Below are 17,657 nucleotides of genomic sequence, written 5' to 3'. Positions count from 1 at the left end.
CGGCGACAGTCACTGCGTGTGTGTATATAGAGACGGCGACAGTCACTGCGTGTGTGTATATAGAGACGGCGACAGTCACTGCGTGTGTGTATATAGAGACGGCGACAGTCACTGCGTGTGTGTATATAGAGACGGCGACAGTCACTGCGTGTGTATATGTAGACGCAACAGTCACTGCGTGTATATACAGACGGCGACAGTCACTGCGTGTGTATATAGAGACAGAGACGGTCACTGCGTGTGTATATAGAGACGGCGACGGTCACTGCGTGTGTATATAGAGACGGTGACGGTCACTGCTTGTGTATATAGAGACGAGACGGTCACTGCGTGTGTGTGTATAGAGACGAGACGGTCACTGCGTGTGTATATAGAGACGGCGACAGTCACTGCGTGTGTATATAGACGGTCACTGCGTGTGTATATAGACGGTCACTGCGTGTGTATATAGACGGTCACTGCGTGTGTATATAGAGACGGCGACGGTCACTGCGTGTGCATATAGACGGTCACTGCGTGTGTATATAGACGGTCACTGCGTGTGTATATAGAGACGGCGACGGTCACTGCGTGTGTATATAGAGACGGCGACGGTCACTGCGTGTGCATATAGACGGTCACTGCGTGTGTATATAGAGACGGCGACGGTCACTGCGTGTGTATATAGAGACGTGACAGTCACTGCGTGTGTGTGTGTATATAGAGACGTGTCTGTGACAGTCACTGCGTGTGTATATAGAGACGGCGACGGTCACTGCGTGTGTATATAGAGACGTGACAGTCACTGCGTGTGTATATAGAGACGTGACAGTCACTGCGTGTGTATATAGAGACGTGACAGTCACTGCGTGTGTATATAGAGAAGGCGACAATCACTGCGTGTGTGTATAGAGACAGTCACTGCGTGCTTATAGAGACAGCGACAGTCACTGCGTGTATATAGAGACAGCGACAGTCACTGCGTGTATATAGAGACAGCGACAGTCACTGCATGTATATATAGAGACAGGCACTGCGTGTATATATAGAGACAGTCACTGCGTGTATATATAGAGACAGTCACTGCGTGCGTATATAGAGACGGTCATTGCGTGTGTATATAGAGACGGTGACGGTCACTGCGTGTGTATATAGAGACGGTCACTGCGTGTGTATATAGAGACGGTCACTGCGTGTGTATATAGAGACGGTCACTGCGTGTGTCTATATAGAGACGGCGACGGTCACTGCGTGTATGTAGAGACGGCGACAGTCACTGCGTGTATATAGAGACGGTGACAGTCACTGCGTGTATATAGAGACGGCGACAGTCACTGCGTGTATATAGAGACGGCGACAGTCACTGCGTGTATATAGAGACGGCGACAGTCACTGCGTGTATATAGAGACGGCGACAGTCACTGCGTGTATATAGAGACGGCGACAGTCACTGCGTGTGTAAATAGAGACGGCGACAGTCACTGCGTGTGTATATAGAGACGGCGACAGTCACTGCGTGTGTATATAGAGACGGTGACGGTCACTGCGTGTGTATATAGAGACAGTCACTGCGTGTGTATATAGAGACGGTCACTGTGTGTGTATATAGAGACGGCGACAGTCACTGCGTGTGTGTATATAGAGACGGCGACAGTCACTGCGTGTGTGTATATAGAGACGGCGACAGTCACTGCGTGTGTATATACAGACGGCGACAGTCACTGCGTGTGTATATACAGACGGCGACAGTCACTGCGTGTGTATATACAGACGGCGACAGTCACTGCGTGTGTATATAGAGACAGAGACAGTCACTGCGTGTGTATATAGAGACGGTGACGGTCACTGCGTGTGTGTATAGAGACGGTCACTGCGTGTGTATATAGAGAAGGCGACAATCACTGCGTGTGTATATAGAGACAGTCACTGCGTGTGTATATAGAGACAGCAACAGTCACTGCGTGTATATATAGAGACAGTGACGGTCACTGCGTGTGTATATAGAGACAGTCACTGTGTGTGTATATAGAGACGGTCATTGCGTGTGTATATAGAGACGATCACTGCGTGTGTATATAGAGACAGTCACTGTGTGTGTATATAGAGACGGTCATTGCGTGTGTGTATATAGAGACGATCACTGCGTGTGTATATAGAGACGATCACTGCGTGTGTATATAGAGACAGTCACTGTGTGTGTATATAGAGACGGTCATTGCGTGTGTATATAGAGACGATCACTGCGTGTGTATATAGAGACAGTCACTGCGTGTGTATATAGAGACGGTCATTGCGTGTGTATATATAGAGACGGCGACGGTCACTGCGTGTGTATATAGAGACGGCGACGGTCACTGCGTGTGTATATAGAGACGGCGACAGTCACTGTGTGTGTGTATATAGAGACGGCGACAGTCACTGCGTGTATATAGATACGGCGACAGTCACTGCGTGTGTGTATATAGAGACGGCGACAGTCACTGCGTGTGTATATAGAGACGGCGACAGTCACTGCGTGTATATAGATACGGCGACAGTCACTGCGTGTATATAGAGACGGCGACAGTCACTGCGTGTATATAGAGACGGCGACAGTCACTGCGTGTATATAGAGACGGCGACAGTCACTGCGTGTATATAGAGACGGCGACAGTCACTGCGTGTATATAGAGACGGCGACAGTCACTGCGTGTATATAGAGACGGCGACAGTCACTGCGTGTATATAGAGACGGCGACAGTCACTGCGTGTATATAGAGACGGCGACAGTCACTGCGTGTGTATATAGAGACGAGACGGTCACTGCGTGTGTATATAGAGACGAGACGGTCACTGCGTGTGTATATAGAGAAGTGACAGTCACTGCGTGTGTGTATATATAGAGACGTGACAGTCACTGCGTGTGTGTATATATAGAGACGTGACAGTCACTGCGTGTGTATATAGAGAAGTGACAGTCACTGCGTGTGTGTATATATAGAGACGTGACAGTCACTGCGTGTGTGTATATATAGAGACGAGACGGTCACTGCGTGTATATATAGAGACGGTGACAGTCACTCCGTGTGCATATAGAGACGGCGACGGTCACTGCGTGTGTATATAGAGACGTGACAGTCACTGCGTGTGTGTATATAGAGACGTGACAGTCACTGCGTGTGTGTATATATAGAGACGTGACAGTCACTGCGTGTGTGTATATATAGAGACGCAACAGTCACGGCGTGTGTATATACAGACGGCGACAGTCACTGCGTGTGTATATAGAGACGGCGACGGTCACTGCGTGTGTATATAGAGACGTGACAGTCACTGCGTGTGTATATAGAGAAGTGACAGTCACTGCGTGTGTGTATATATAGAGACGTGACAGTCACGGCGTGTGTATATAGAGACGGCGACGGTCACTGCGTGTGTGTATAGAGACGCAACAGTCACGGCGTGTGTATATACAGACGGCGACAGTCACTGCGTGTGTATATAGAGACGGCGACGGTCACTGCGTGTGTATATAGAGACGGCGACGGTCACTGCGTGTGTATATAGAGACGGCGACAGTCACTGCGTGTGTATATAGAGACGGCGACAGTCACTGCGTGTGTATATAGAGACGGTGACGGTCACTGCGTGTGTATATAGAGACGGCGACGGTCACTGCGTGTGTGTGTATAGAGACGGTCACTGCGTGTGTATATAGAGACGAGACGGTCACTGCGTGTGTATATAGAGACGGCGACAGTCACTGCGTGTGTGTATATAGAGACGGCGACAGTCACTGCGTGTGTATAGAGACGAGACGGTCACTGCGTGTGTATAGAGACGAGACGGTCACTGCGTGTGTATAGAGACGAGACGGTCACTGCGTGTGTATAGAGACGGGACGGTCACTGCGTGTGTATATAGAGACGAGACGGTCACTGCGTGTGTATAGAGACGGTCACTGCGTGTGTATAGAGACGAGACGGTCACTGCGTGTGTGTATAGAGACGGGACGGTCACTGCGTGTGTATATAGAGACGTGACAGTCACTGCGTGTGTATATGGAGACGGCGACGGTCACTGCGTGTGTATATAGAGACGAGACGGTCACTGCGTGTGTATATAGAGACGTGACAGTCACTGCGTGTGTATATAGAGACGGAGACGGTCACTGCGTGTGTATATAGAGACGTGACAGTCACTGCGTGTGTATATAGAGACGGAGACGGTCACTGCGTGTGTATATAGAGACGGCGACGGTCACTGCGTGTGTATATAGAGACGGCGACGGTCACTGCGTGTATATATAGAGACGAGACGGTCACTGCGTGTGTATAGAGACGAGACGGTCACTGCGTGTGTATAGAGACGAGACGGTCACTGCGTGTGTATAGAGACGAGACGGTCACTGCGTGTGTATATAGAGACGAGACGGTCACTGCGTGTGTATAGAGACGAGACGGTCACTGCGTGTGTATATAGAGACGTGACAGTCACTGCGTGTGTATATGGAGACGGCGACGGTCACTGCGTGTGTATATAGAGACGAGACGGTCACTGCGTGTGTATATAGAAACGTGACAGTCACTGCGTGTGTATATAGAGACGGCGACGGTCACTGCGTGTGTGTATATAGAGACGGCGACAGTCACTGCGTGTGTGTATATAGAGACGGCGACAGTCACTGCGTGTGTGTATATAGAGACGTGACAGTCACTGCGTGTGTATATAGAGACGGCGACAGTCACTGCATCTGTATATAGAGACGTGACAGTTACTGCGTGTGCATATAGAGACGGCGACAGTCACCGCGTGTGTATATAGAGACGGCGACAGTCACCGCGTGTGTATATAGAGACGGCGACGGTCACTGCGTGTGTATAGAGACGAGACGGTCACTGCGTGTGTATATAGAGACGTGACAGTCACTGCGTGTGTATATAGAGACGTGACAGTTACTGCGTGTGTATATAGAGACGTGACAGTCACTGCGTGTGTATATAGAGACGACGATGTTCACTGCGTGTGTATATAGAGACGTGACAGTCACTGCGTGTGTATATAGCGACGTGACAGTCACTGCGTGTGTATATAGAGACGTGACAGTCACTGCGTGTGTATATAGAGACGGTCACTGCGTGTGTATATAGAGACAGTCACTGCGTGTGTATATAGAGACGTGACAGTCACTGCGTGTGCATATAGAGAAGGCGACAATCACTGCGTGTGTATATAGAGACGTGACAGTCACTGCGTGTGTATATAGAGACGTGACAGTCACTGCGTGTGTATATAGAGACGTGACAGTCACTGCGTGTGTATATAGAGACGTGACAGTCACTGCGTGTGTATATAGAGACGGTCACTGCGTGTGTGTATATAGAGACAGTCACTGCGTGTATATAGAAACGGTGACAGTCACTGCGTGTGTGTATATAGAGACGTGACAGTCACTGCGTGTGTGTATATAGAGACGTGACAGTCACTGCGTGTGTATATAGAGACGTGACAGTCACTGCGTGTGTGTGTATATAGAGACGTGACAGTCACTGCGTGTGTGTATATAGAGACGCAACAGTCACTGCGTGTATATATAGAGACGGTGACAGTCACTCCGTGTGCATACAGAGACGGCGACGGTCACTGCGTGTGTGTATATAGAGACGTATCTCTGACAGTCACTGCTTGTATATAGAGACGGTGACGGTCACTGCGTGTGTATATAGAGACGTGTCGGTGACAGTCACTGTGTGTGTGTATATAGAGACGGTCACTGCGTGTGTATATAGAGACGGTATTGCTCAAAACATCCAGGGGGAGTATGTGGGGAGATAAGAGAACAATATATACAATATAAGTGCAGACGTCAAGTATTTTATGGATATAAAAGCAGTGTCTTGGCTCTTATGGTTGATCTACTCACAGGAGCAAGGTGATAATATAAGCAGTTGGCAAATTGGGTTGCCACCCTTGAAGATATCTATGAGCTGTACCCCCCTAACGATTCTCCGTCAGCAGTGTATGTATAGAGAGAGGGAGAAAACTACATAGTGCGATCAATATGATAGTTTATATTTGAAAAAACACAATAAAAATGCGCACTTACAATTTTCACAAAAGTTAAAAGCATGTATCACAATATGTGAATGGAGGATCTCCCGAAACAGCTCACCGCCTCCAACAGGTCAGTCTGCTGGCTTCTACAGCTCTGCGTCCTGGACCGGAGCTTCCTTCTGCGCGCCCGTCTGCAAGATGTGACGTCACTGCATTCAGAGCTGGTTCTACGGATCGTCTCCAAGACCAAAATTGGTCCACCGGTAAAACTCTACGCGTTTCGCCTCAGCTACCAAACTGTTTCTCGGCTTCGTCAGGAGTATATCCATAAAATACTTGACGTCTGCACTTATATTGTATATATTGTTCTCTTATCTCCCCACATACTCCCCCTGGATGTTTTGAGCAATACTTAACCCTTGGAACCCGTGACACAGGTCCCACCAGTGAGGTTTGAGCAAGGGGTTGGATTATCAATCCTATCTGTACCACCTTTCTCATTTAAATTTCATTCACGAAGTAGCGCCTGTTTTATCACTCTTTTCTAGCACTATATAGAGACGGTGACAGTCACTGCGTGTGTGTATATAGAGACGTGTCGGTGACAGTCACTGTGTGTGTATAGAGATGTGACAGTCACTGTGTGTGTATATAGAGACGTGTCGGTGACAGTCACTGTGTGTGTATAGAGATGTGACAGTCACTGCGTGTGTATATAGAGACGGTGACAGTCACTGCGTGTGTATATAGAGACGTGTCGGTGACAGTCACTGCGTGTGCATATAGAGACGTGTCGGTGACAGTCACTGCGTGTGCATATAGAGACGGTGACAGTCACTGCGTGTGTGTATATAGAGATGTATCGTGACAGTCACTGTGTGTGTATAGAGATGTGACAGTCACTGCGTGTGTATATAGAGACGTGTCGGTGACAGTCACTGTGTGTGTATAGAGATGTGACAGTCACTGTGTGTGTATAGAGATGTGACAGTCACTGCGTGTGTATATAGAGACGTGTCGGTGACAGTCACTGTGTGTGTATAGAGATGTGACAGTCACTGCGTGTGTATATAGAGACGTGTCGGTGACAGTCACTGCGTGTGTATAGAGACGTGTCGGTGACAGTCACTGCGTGTATATATAGAGACGGTGACAGTCACTGCGTGTGTGTATATAGAGACGTGTCGGTGACAGTCACTGTGTGTGTATAGAGACGGTGACAGTCACTGCTTGTATATATATAGAGACGTGTCGGTGACAGTCACTGCGTGTGTATATAGAGACGTGTCGGTGACAGTCACTGCGTGTGTATATAGAGACGGTGACAGTCACTGCGTGTGTATATAGAGACGTGTCGGTTACAGTCACTGTGTGTGTATAGAGAAGTGTTGGTGACACAACTCATCTTGGTTCCCACTAACCTGTGTCGCCGATAATGATGTACTTGAAGAGGAAGGCGTACGACATGACGGCAAATCAGATCCCGAGAGCTAGGTGCATACAGAAGGCGCTCTGTCCGCCTGGCGGTCTCTACTGCTCTGGTAAGAGGCGCTCTGTCAGCCAGGAGCCATCTCTACTACTCTTGGAGGAGGCGCTCTGTCTGCCAGGAGCCTTCTCCACTGCTCTGGGAGGAGGCGCTCTGTCTGCCAGGAGCAATCTCCGCTGCTCTGGGAGGAGGCGCTCTGTCTGCCAGGAGCCATCTCCACTGCTCTGGGAGGAGGCGCTCTGTTCGCCTGGCTGGCTCTCTGCTAGGTGGTGAGGTAATATGTTGCTGGACAGTGTGTGAGCTGTGTAACTCCTTCCTCCTCCACCAAAATGGCGTCATCTGTTCCGCCGGAAGCGGAAGCTCCGCCATGTTGGTGGAGGCGGGGAAAGTGGTTAAAGAAGAAGGGGAAGCCTCGGCCGGGATGATGGAGGTGAGAGGGTAATACATGGGGGTGTGAGAGTGCCGCAGGGGGCAGCGCTCTGCGGAGCTGTGTATGTTCCTACTACAGGAATGGTCAGGGACAGGTCCTGCTACCTAGTCTGGGGGCCTGGGAGGGGCACAACTCTCTGTGTGAGATACAGGGAGGGAGCGGACACTGCCACTCACAGAGACAGAGCTGCGGCTTGACTGTCACTCACTGAGAGAGAGATCACCTGTGTGACTCACTCACTGAGAGAGAGGTCAGCTGTGTGACTCACTCACTGAGAGAGAGGTCAGCTGTGTGACTGTCACTCATAGAGAGCGAGCAGCTGTGTGACTGTCGCTGATGGAGAGATCAGCTGTGTGACTGTCACTCACTGAGAGAGATCAGCTGTGTGACTGTCACTCACTGAGAGAGAGATCAGTTGTGTGACTGTCACTCACTGAGAGAGAGAGATCAGCTGTGTGACTGTCACTCACAGAGAGAGGGAGATCATCTGTGTGACTGTCACTCACTGAGAGAGAGATCAGCTGTGTGACAGTCACTCACTGAGAGAGATCAGCTGTGTGACAGTCACTCACTGAGAGAGATCAGATGTGTAACTGTCAATCACTGAGAGATCAGCTGTGTGACTGTCACTCACTGAGAGAGAGAGAGAACAGCTGTGTGACTGTCACTCACTGAGAGAGAGAGCAGCTGTGTGACTGTCACTCACTGAGAGAGAGAGCAGCTGTGTGACTGTCACTCACTGAGAGAGAGAGAGCAGCTGTGTGACTGTCACTCATTGAGAGAGAGATCAGCTGTGTGATTGTCGCTCACTGAGAGCGAGAGAGAGCAGCTGTGTGACTGTCACTCACTGAGAGAGATCAGCTTTGTGACTGTCACTGAGAGAGAGATCAGCTGTGTGACTGTCACTGAGAGAGAGATCAGCTGTGTGACTGTCACTGAGAGAGAGATCAGCTGTGTGACTGTCACTCACAGAGAGAGAGAGAGAGATCATCTGTGTGACTGTCACTCACTGAGAGAGATCAGCTGTGTGATTGTCTCTCACTGAGAACGAGCGAGAGAGAGCAGCAGTGAGACTGTCACTCACTGAGACTGAGAGAGCAGCAGTGTGACTGTCGCTCACTGAGAGCGAGAGAGAGATCAGCTGTGTGACTGTCGCTCACTGAGAGCGAGAGAGAGAGATCAGCTGTGTGACTGTCACTCACTGAGAGAGAGAAAGAGATCAGCTGTGTGACTGTCACTCACTGAGAGAGAGATCAGCTGTGTGACTGTCACTCACAGAGAGAGATCGATCAGCTGTGTGATTGTCACTCACTGAAAGAGAGAGATCAGCTGTGTCACTCACTGAGAGAGAGATCAGCTGTGTGACTGTCACTCACTGAGAACGAGAGAGATCAGCTGTGTGACGGTCGCTCACTGAGAACGAGAGATCAGCTCTGTGACTGTCGCTCACTGAGCGAGAGAGATCAGCTATGTGACTGTCACTCACTGAGAGCGAGAGAGCAGCTGTGTGACTGTCACTCACTGAGACAGAGAGAGCAGCTGTGTGATTGTCACTCACTGAGAGAGCAGCTGTGTGATTGTCACTCACTGAGAGAGCAGCTGTGTGACTGTCACTCACTGAGAGAGAAATCAGCTGTGTGACTGTCACTCACTGAGAGAGATCAGCTGTGTGACTGTCACTCACTGAGAGAGAGACAGTTAGTGTGACTGTCACTCATTGAGAGAGACAGAGATCAGCTGTGTGACTCACTCACAGAGAGACAGAGATCAGCTGTGTGACTCACAGAGAGACATAGATCAGCTGTGTGACTGTCACTCATTGAGAGATACAGATCAGCTGTGTGACTGTCACTCAATGAGAGAGGCAAATCTGCTGTGTGACTGTCATTCACTGAGAGACAGATCTGGTGTGATTGTCACTCACTGAGACAGATCTGCTGTGTGACTTAATGAGAGACAGATCTGCCGTGTGACTTAATGAGAGATAGATCTGCCGTGTGACTCAATGAGAGACAGATTTGCCGTGTGACTGTCACCCACTGAGAGAGACAGATCTGCCGTGTGACTGTCACTCATTGAGACTCGGATCTGCTGTGTAACTGTCACTCAATTAGTCAAATCTACTGTGAGAGACTGTTACTTAATGAGGGAGACTGCTTATGTGTGAGACTGTCATTCAATGAGACTCATTGCTACTGTTGGAGACTGTCATTCAATAAGAGACTCTGCAACTGTGAGACTCCCTCAACGAGAGAGACTCAGATCTGCTATGTGACTGCCACTCCATGAGGGTGACTGCTTCTGAGTGAGACTGTGCCTCAATGAGGGAGACTTGCTGCTACTGTTCTTGACCGTCACTGACAGAGTCTTGGTGTGGCTGTTCAAAACCCTCACTCTATGATTGACTGTTACTTTGAGGGAAATTTACCTTTGATGTGACATCCTTCCAATCAATTAGTCTCTGTCCATATTCGTGAGAGTTCACATGGCTGTTGTGGGTTTTTTGGAGGCGTTAAATTAGTGTGAGTGTGCTTAATGTTTGGCGACTTGTCCAGTTGTGCAAAGTAGGATAACTAATATAACCTAAATATTTTCATGATCACAATGTTTTGTGGAGCTGTATACAAGTTAACCGTAGAATGGATACAGATCTGACACAGTCCCGACATTTATTCTGCTCAACACATTGGATAGAAGTGAGGGAGGTCTCTCCACCTTCCTGGTCATCACATGGGATGGAAATGAGGGAGGTCTCTCCACCTTCCTGGTCATCACATGGGATGGAAGTGAGGGAGGTCTCTCCACCTTCCTGGTCATCACATGGGATGGAAGTGAGGGAGGTCTCTCCATCTTCCTGGTCATCACATGGGATGGAAGTGAGGGAGGTCTCTCCACCTTCCTGGTCATCACATGGGATGGAAGTGAGGGAGGTCTCTCCACCTTCCTGGTCATCACATGGGATGGAGGTGAGGGAGGTCTCTCCATCTTCCTGGTCATCACATGGGATGGAGGTGAGGGAGGTCTCTCCACCTTCCTGGTCATCACATGGGATGGAAGTGAGGGAGGTCTCTGCATCTTCCTGGTCATCACATGGGATGAAAGTGAGGGATGTCTCTGCATCTATCTGGTCATCACATGGGATGGAAGTGAGGGAGGTCTCCGCATCTTCCTGGTCATCACATGGGATGGAAGTGAGGGAGGTCTCTGCATCTTCCTGGTCATCACATGGGATGGAGGCGAGGGATGTCTCTGCATCTATCTGGTCATCACATGGGATGGAAGTGAGGGAGGTCTCTGCATCTTCCTGGTCATCACATGGGATGGAAGTGAGGGATGTCTCTGCACCTGGTCACATGGGATGGAAGTGAGGGAGGTCTCTGCATTTTCCTGGTCATCACATGGGATGGAAGTGAGGGATGTCTCTGCATCTTCCTGGTCATTACATGGGATGGAGATGAGGGAAGTCTCTGCATCTTCCTGGTCATCACATGGGATGGAAGTGAGGGAGGTCTCTGCATCTTCCTGGTCATCACATGGGATAGAGGTGAGGGAGGTCTCTGCATCTTCCTGGTCATCACATGGGATGGAAGTGAGGGAGGTCTCTGCATCTTCCTGGTCATCACATGGGATGGAAGTGAGGGAGGTCTCTGCATCTTCCTGGTCATCACATGGGATGGAAGTGAGGGAGGTCTCTGCATCTTCCTGGTCATCACATGGGATGGAAGTGAGGGAGGTCTCTGCATCTTCCTGGTCATCACATGGGATGGAAGTGAGGGATGTCTCTGCACCTGGTCACATGGGATGGAAGTGAGGGATGTCTCTGCCCCTGTCACATGGGATGGAGGTGAGGGATGTCTCTGCATCTACTTGGTCATCACATGGGATGGAAGTGAGGGAGGTCTCTGCATCTTCTTGGTCATCACATGGGATGGAAGTGAGGGAGGTCTCTGCACCTGGTCATCACATGGGATGGAAGTGAGGTATGGTCATCACATAGGATGGAAATGAGGGAGGTCTCTCCACCTTCCTCATCATCACATTGGCTTGGAAGTGAGAGTTACCTCCCATTCTTAATAAGGAATCAGTCCGGGTCTCTGTGTCCTGCTCTGAACAGCCCGACTCTGTATATGGAGGTCTCTGGGGTGGTATGATGAAGATTTTCTCTCTGTGATTAACAAGTTATTTACTGTAAAATGTAACAACATTGGGGTTTACATCAACATCAGTGGAAACTCTCATCAGTGGCAGAATGCCTGTCTCATTAGTTGGCACTCACATGGCAGTTCTTTCCATTGTGAACATTCTCTCATCAGTTGGCAGCCTCTCTGATTTCTTAGCTGTCTTGCTGTCAGTTGGCTTTCTTTTTGGATAGCAGCCTCACTTTGCAGTCTCTTTCTCATTGGCAACTGTGTGTCCTATTAGTTGGCAATCTAATTGGACAGCTGCCTCTCACTCTCTCTCCCTCCCTCTGCTGGAGGTATTAAGAGAAATGTGCGAAATTGTGGATTAAAATGAGATTTTATTGTTGTCATTTTGATATCAGTGAGTGTGAGACTGCCTTGAAATGAGACTGTGTGACACTTCCCTCAAATGAGTGAGACACTGTATGAGTGTGACTGCACTGAAATGAGACACTGTATGAGTGTGACATTGAAATGAGTGTGACACTGCACTGAAATGAGACAATGGTATGAGTGTGACACTGTATGAGTGTGACACTGCACTGAAATGAGTGAGAAACACTGAGTGTGACACGGCAATGAGTGAGTGTGTACTGAAATATGAGAGTACTGACAAGTGATTGTACTGATGTGTGAGTGTAATGAAATGAGTACAGAAATGAGTGAGTGTGTACAGAAATGAGTGAGTGTGTACAGAAGTGTGTGTGTTGAAATGAGTGAGTGTGTGCTGAAATGAGTGAGTGTGTACTGGAGTGAGTGAGTGTGTACTGGAATGAGTGAGTGTGTACTGGAATGAGTGTGAATGTGCTGGAATGAGAGAGTACTGAAGTGAGTGAGAGAGTACTGGAATGAGTGAGTGTACTGGAATGAGTGAGTGTACTGGAATGAGTGTGTACTGAATTGAGTGAGTGTGTACTGAATTGAGTGAGTACTGAATTGAGTGAGTACTGAATTGAGTGAGTACTGAAATGAGTGTACTGAAATGAGTGAGTGTTCTGGAATGAGTGAGTATTCTGGAATGAGTGTGTACAGAATTGAGTGTGTACTGAAATGAGTGGGAGAGAGTGTACTGGAATGAGCGAGTACTGGAATGAGTGACGTGTACTGATATGAGTGAGTATGTACTGATATGAGTGAGTACGTACTGATATGAGTGAGTACTGGAATGAGTGGGAGACCCTGTACATCAGCACGATTGCTGTTGTTTATTCGGTTTTGTGCCCACAGTAAAGATGGGCGCCACGTGCGTCAGGTAAAAACACGCGAGTCCCTCTGTACGTGGCGCGTAAGCATCGACGCGTGACCCCCGCCTCCTTCATTCGCATGCCGTGCGCGTGCAGTGGACGTTGGTCTCGCGTCGCGGAGAGGGAAAGAGCGCGGGGTGGAGCCTGTTCTGTGGCATGGAGGAGTAGTACCACGGTGATTGGCGGTCGGTCACGTGGTGTTTGGTGACGTGCAAAGGTGGCGGGTATTTAAGCCCGAAGCGCGGCAGCTTGTCGTTGTCAGTGGGTGCTGAGGGGTGTGTGGGAATGAGCTCTCACTGTCCTGGGCTGTGTGGCTGTCTGTGTGCCTGCTGCTTCCTGTGCCCCCTCTCAGACTGTATACTGAGGCAGGGCCCTCTATAAAATGGTCTACAGCTGTGTATAAGGGAGCCTCACTGTGATACATAGGCTCTATAAGGACTCAGCATTACCTTATATAGTAATATGCAGAGGGATGCTGCCACACAAGGGCCTGTCTGCACTGTTAGTTGATGCTCCCTTTCTATTAATGTGATATGTAATGCCCACTGTGTATAAGGGCCCCATGTTATTACACACTAATGGTTGTTTGGCATAATGCTCCTTTGTAGTGATAAATTGGACACCATTTGCATGTAAGGGGCCTGATATGTATATATACAGATTTTTGTGGCATGGTGAGGCGCCCTGGTATAAAAAAAGTCCCTGTCTGCTTTACTGTTCTGCTACTAGTGTGCTAACCTCTATCCCACCACCTCCTTACCGGACCCTGTCTAGTTAGGGACGTGTTGTGCGCTTATATTGTGCATGAAGCCCCAATACACCAGGATCTGTCACTTGGGCATCATTTTGGGCTCTCTGTGCCGGGATCTGTTGGTTAAGAGATCACGCAGAGTGGTAACACTGCTGATCTTGGGGTGTGTACCTTCTCTGGCCATATAATGTTGTGTGTGTTGGTGCTTATCCCATCAGCTTGACATGTAGTTGTGTGTTTATACATTTGGATATCTGCTTTTTGTGGTGGTTTATAAGTGAGAAGTATAGTGGTTCCCCCTCTCTTAGATCTTTCCCTGTCGTTGATCTCTGGTCTCCTGATAATCTCTCCACATGAATGTCCTTTGTGGGTGTAATTAGGGTATTGCTGTTTCCCTCCGTGTTGTGTGCTCTGTAGGGGGCTGAGCTCACCCTCCTGCACCCCTCCATGGACCTGCACTACTTCTCTGGTCTGGACCCTGATGGCAATGATGTAGGTGCCGGACTTCCCGGCCACCATCTGCTACTGACGGGCGATGAGGGTCCTTCCTGCTCCCTGGACGCTCAGGGGTTAATGCCCTCCCAGCACCTCTATGGGGTGTATGGGCACAGCAAGGTGAGGGGTCCAGGGGCACGTGCTTAACCAATCAGAAACGCTGGTTTACTTTAAATCGTGTGACCTAACCAGGGCAGCTGTGCCTGTGTTATAACCACATGTGCTCTCCTCAAAGGGTTATCTGTTTTATGTAAGAGATGAGTTGTTAATGGAATAAGATGGGCGCCGGGATGTTTCCTGTCTACTTGTTCTCAGTTTGCTTTGTTACTCCCAGCATTCCATGCTCCTGGTCCCAGCGCAGTTTAAATGACGCTCTTTGCAAAGCAGGGTTACCAAGGGAACGCAAAACAACCATTTACTTACTGCCTGTTGTATTGAAAGCACTATAATGGCATGCAAAGCCCCCCTGGCAGGGAAGTGGTGCTTATAACTTTATATATATATTTATATATATATATAGCTATATAGCGCTGACGTATACACAGCGCAGTACATTATTTTGCAGCCACAAGATTTTCCTGCAGAACTAACAATCTAATTGTTGGTGCCTGAGGCACAGTGAGATAGTTTGATAGGCCCACGGTCACAGGAAGCTGACACTGGGCCCGGAAACGGGTTCACCCAATCCCAATGCACTGTTCTTACCATTACCATGTTTGCCTCTTTTGTATTCCAGTTTCCGGGGGGCAGTGACAGTTACCTGACCATCACAGGATCGGGACACCCCTTCCTGACTGGGGCGGAGGTATGTAGGGGGTAGGGGTTTTGACCAGGTATGCAACAGTCTCCTTGGGATCACTGACTGTCCCCTCTCTGTCCCCTCCTCCGGTGCAGACCTTCCACACACCCAGCTTGGGGGACGAGGAGTTTGAAATCCCGCCAATCTCTCTGGACTCAGACCCCTCCCTGGCAGTCTCAGATGTTGTTGGACACTTTGATGACCTCGGAGACCCTTCAGGGGGTCAGGATGGGGGCTTCACAGCACAGTATGGGGTGTGTAGAATAAGGCCTCAGGCTCAGTTACTGCAATGTATGATGGGTAAAGCATGTTGTTCTGAATTAATGCATGTGATAAAGAAATATACTATAGTCTCCTTTCACCTACTTTCAGAGTCTGCTATTCTCAGAATCTGCTATAACTAGGCTTTTATTATCTAACCACAAGATCTGCTTCTGCTGATTACTGCTTATCATTGGAAAGTTCCACCTTCTGTGTGAAACTATACGAATACTGAAAACTTCTGTTGCTCTCTCGCTCCCCTTCAATAAACATAGTCTCTGGCAGACTGTTCTCCTAAAACACGTGTGATGCCTCGTTTCTTCCACAGGTGCAGACTCTGGACATGCCAGTGGAGTTGTCCCATGAGGTGATGGAACAAGCAGGGGCCCTGCTTGGAGCCGGGCTGGCCATGGTAAGTGTCCCTTCTCCTGACATTTTGTGTGAATGTGCTGTTTAATTGGATAGGGATGTTTTTCATTCTCTCTCATCTTGAGGGAGGAACAAACTTAGTGGGACATTTTCCTTTCCTGTCTGCGTCATCCTGCAAAGGAGATCAATGAGTCCCTTCTGCCTGAGTGATCTTGCAGTGGCAAAGGCAAACCAATGGCTCCCTTCAATTTGTGTCCGTGTCACTGATGGCTCCCTTCTCCTTGTGTCTTGGTGTCACCGTGCGGTGGAAGGGACAGGCCGATGGCTCCTTTCACTATGTCTGTCACTTTATCACTGTGTTGGTGTTATTGGTCAAACACAGACTCAGGTGTGCTCTGGTCCCTCTGAATCTTTGCTTTATCTCGTGCAGGACCTGGATCACCCCATTGTCACCCCGTACAACGCCAACCCCCCTGTCACGATAGATGTCTCAATGACCGACATGTCATCCAGTCTCCTGTCCCACAGTCAGCTCACAACCATCGACCAGTCTGAGCTGAGCTCCCAGCTTGGACTGAGCCTTGGAGGGGGTACCATCCTGCCCCCTGTTCAGTCCCCTGAGGATCTTCTCTCCACCACCCCATCCCCAACCAGCTCTCTGCATGATGAGGACATGGAGGACTTCAGGAGGGTGAGAGGAGGAGACAAATCACTTGTGCCTGCTGCACACACAGCACACACAGCACACACAACACATTCATGCACTACAGAACCTATACACAAACACACTTCCCACTGCATCTCATCTCTGCTGCTCCAGTACTGACACACCCATTTCGGCATCTATACATGGCATTCCCATTGCACCTCATTGATCTGTTGTACACTCTTGCCATTCCATCCCTGACCGCTCTGTCCCTGCCCCTCACCTCTCCAGATAACGGCCCCTAAAGCCATCGTGGTGGAACAGCCCAAGAAGCAGAAAACCCCTAAGAAGAAGAAAAAGAAAGACCCTAACGAGCCTCAGAAGCCGCTGTCCGCGTACGCCCTGTTTTTCCGCGACACACAGGCTGCCATCAAGGGCCAGAACCCCAATGCCACCTTCGGAGAGGTGTCCAAAATCGTGGCCTCCATGTGGGACAGTCTGGGGGAGGAGCAGAAACAGGTAATACAATGGAGGCTGATGAAGGATTCACGGGGTGTCTATGTGGTGTCACTTATTTACAGGACGCGATGTGTCTTCCCTGATTCCTTAGACGGATATTACTCCGACTCCTAAATCTGAATTTCATGATCGTATCAACCGCCCCTAGAACGGAGACACCAGAAGTCTGTTCTCTGTGTCACAGGCTGTTTTCATTGTAGGATTTTCATAGCAGTAACACACTAAGGGGTTGTGTTGGAAGCCCTTTGGGGGAGGGGAATAAGTTAGTGACTCAGATTTCGCGTGCCTTGTTGACAGGTAATGCCGCTGCAATGTAATCTCTCTGGGACAGCGATTTCCTTTCCTACTCTGATTTTGTTTGTTACTCTTATTGTATTACAATTCACTGTATTGTCTCTCTTGTAAAGTGTACTTTGGTACACTGTGGGCGCTATATAAATAAAGATAAGCATACATAAATAATG

At 49.0% G+C, this 17,657-nt stretch overlaps 2 protein-coding genes across 6 annotated transcripts in view; one reads left to right on the top strand and one right to left on the bottom strand.

Moving 5' to 3' along the window:
- RAB2B (RAB2B, member RAS oncogene family) overlaps nucleotides 1–7,591 on the bottom strand; it is a 61,467-nt gene extending 53,876 nt beyond the window's left edge. Inside the window, exon 1 of the mRNA XM_075569132.1 lies at nucleotides 7,434–7,591. Within this exon, the coding sequence (XP_075425247.1) occupies nucleotides 7,434–7,479 (46 nt within the window). The 5' untranslated portion in view covers nucleotides 7,480–7,591. The remainder of the gene's footprint in view (nucleotides 1–7,433) is intronic.
- A 241-nt stretch (nucleotides 7,592–7,832) lies between these two features.
- The window catches only part of TOX4 (TOX high mobility group box family member 4), an 18,513-nt gene continuing 8,688 nt past the window's right edge, over nucleotides 7,833–17,657 (top strand). Inside the window, exons 1-7 of one of the 5 annotated variants that reach the window (XM_075569127.1) lie at nucleotides 7,834–7,928; nucleotides 14,522–14,719; nucleotides 15,336–15,404; nucleotides 15,494–15,652; nucleotides 15,988–16,071; nucleotides 16,459–16,719; nucleotides 16,966–17,193. In XM_075569127.1, coding sequence (XP_075425242.1) covers nucleotides 7,866–7,928; nucleotides 14,522–14,719; nucleotides 15,336–15,404; nucleotides 15,494–15,652; nucleotides 15,988–16,071; nucleotides 16,459–16,719; nucleotides 16,966–17,193 — 1,062 coding nt within the window. In that variant the 5' untranslated portion in view covers nucleotides 7,834–7,865. Of the gene's footprint in view, nucleotides 7,937–13,291; nucleotides 13,578–14,521; nucleotides 14,720–15,335; nucleotides 15,405–15,493; nucleotides 15,653–15,987; nucleotides 16,072–16,458; nucleotides 16,720–16,965; nucleotides 17,194–17,657 lie in introns of those variants that run through there. The other 4 variants (XM_075569129.1, XM_075569126.1, XM_075569128.1 and 1 more) reach the window with 4 other exon arrangements.

This window comes from Ascaphus truei, chromosome 13 (genome assembly GCF_040206685.1).
Source record: "Ascaphus truei isolate aAscTru1 chromosome 13, aAscTru1.hap1, whole genome shotgun sequence".
NCBI classification, from domain to species: domain Eukaryota; kingdom Metazoa; phylum Chordata; class Amphibia; order Anura; family Ascaphidae; genus Ascaphus; species Ascaphus truei.
This window is presented reverse-complemented; position numbering and strand designations above follow the sequence as displayed.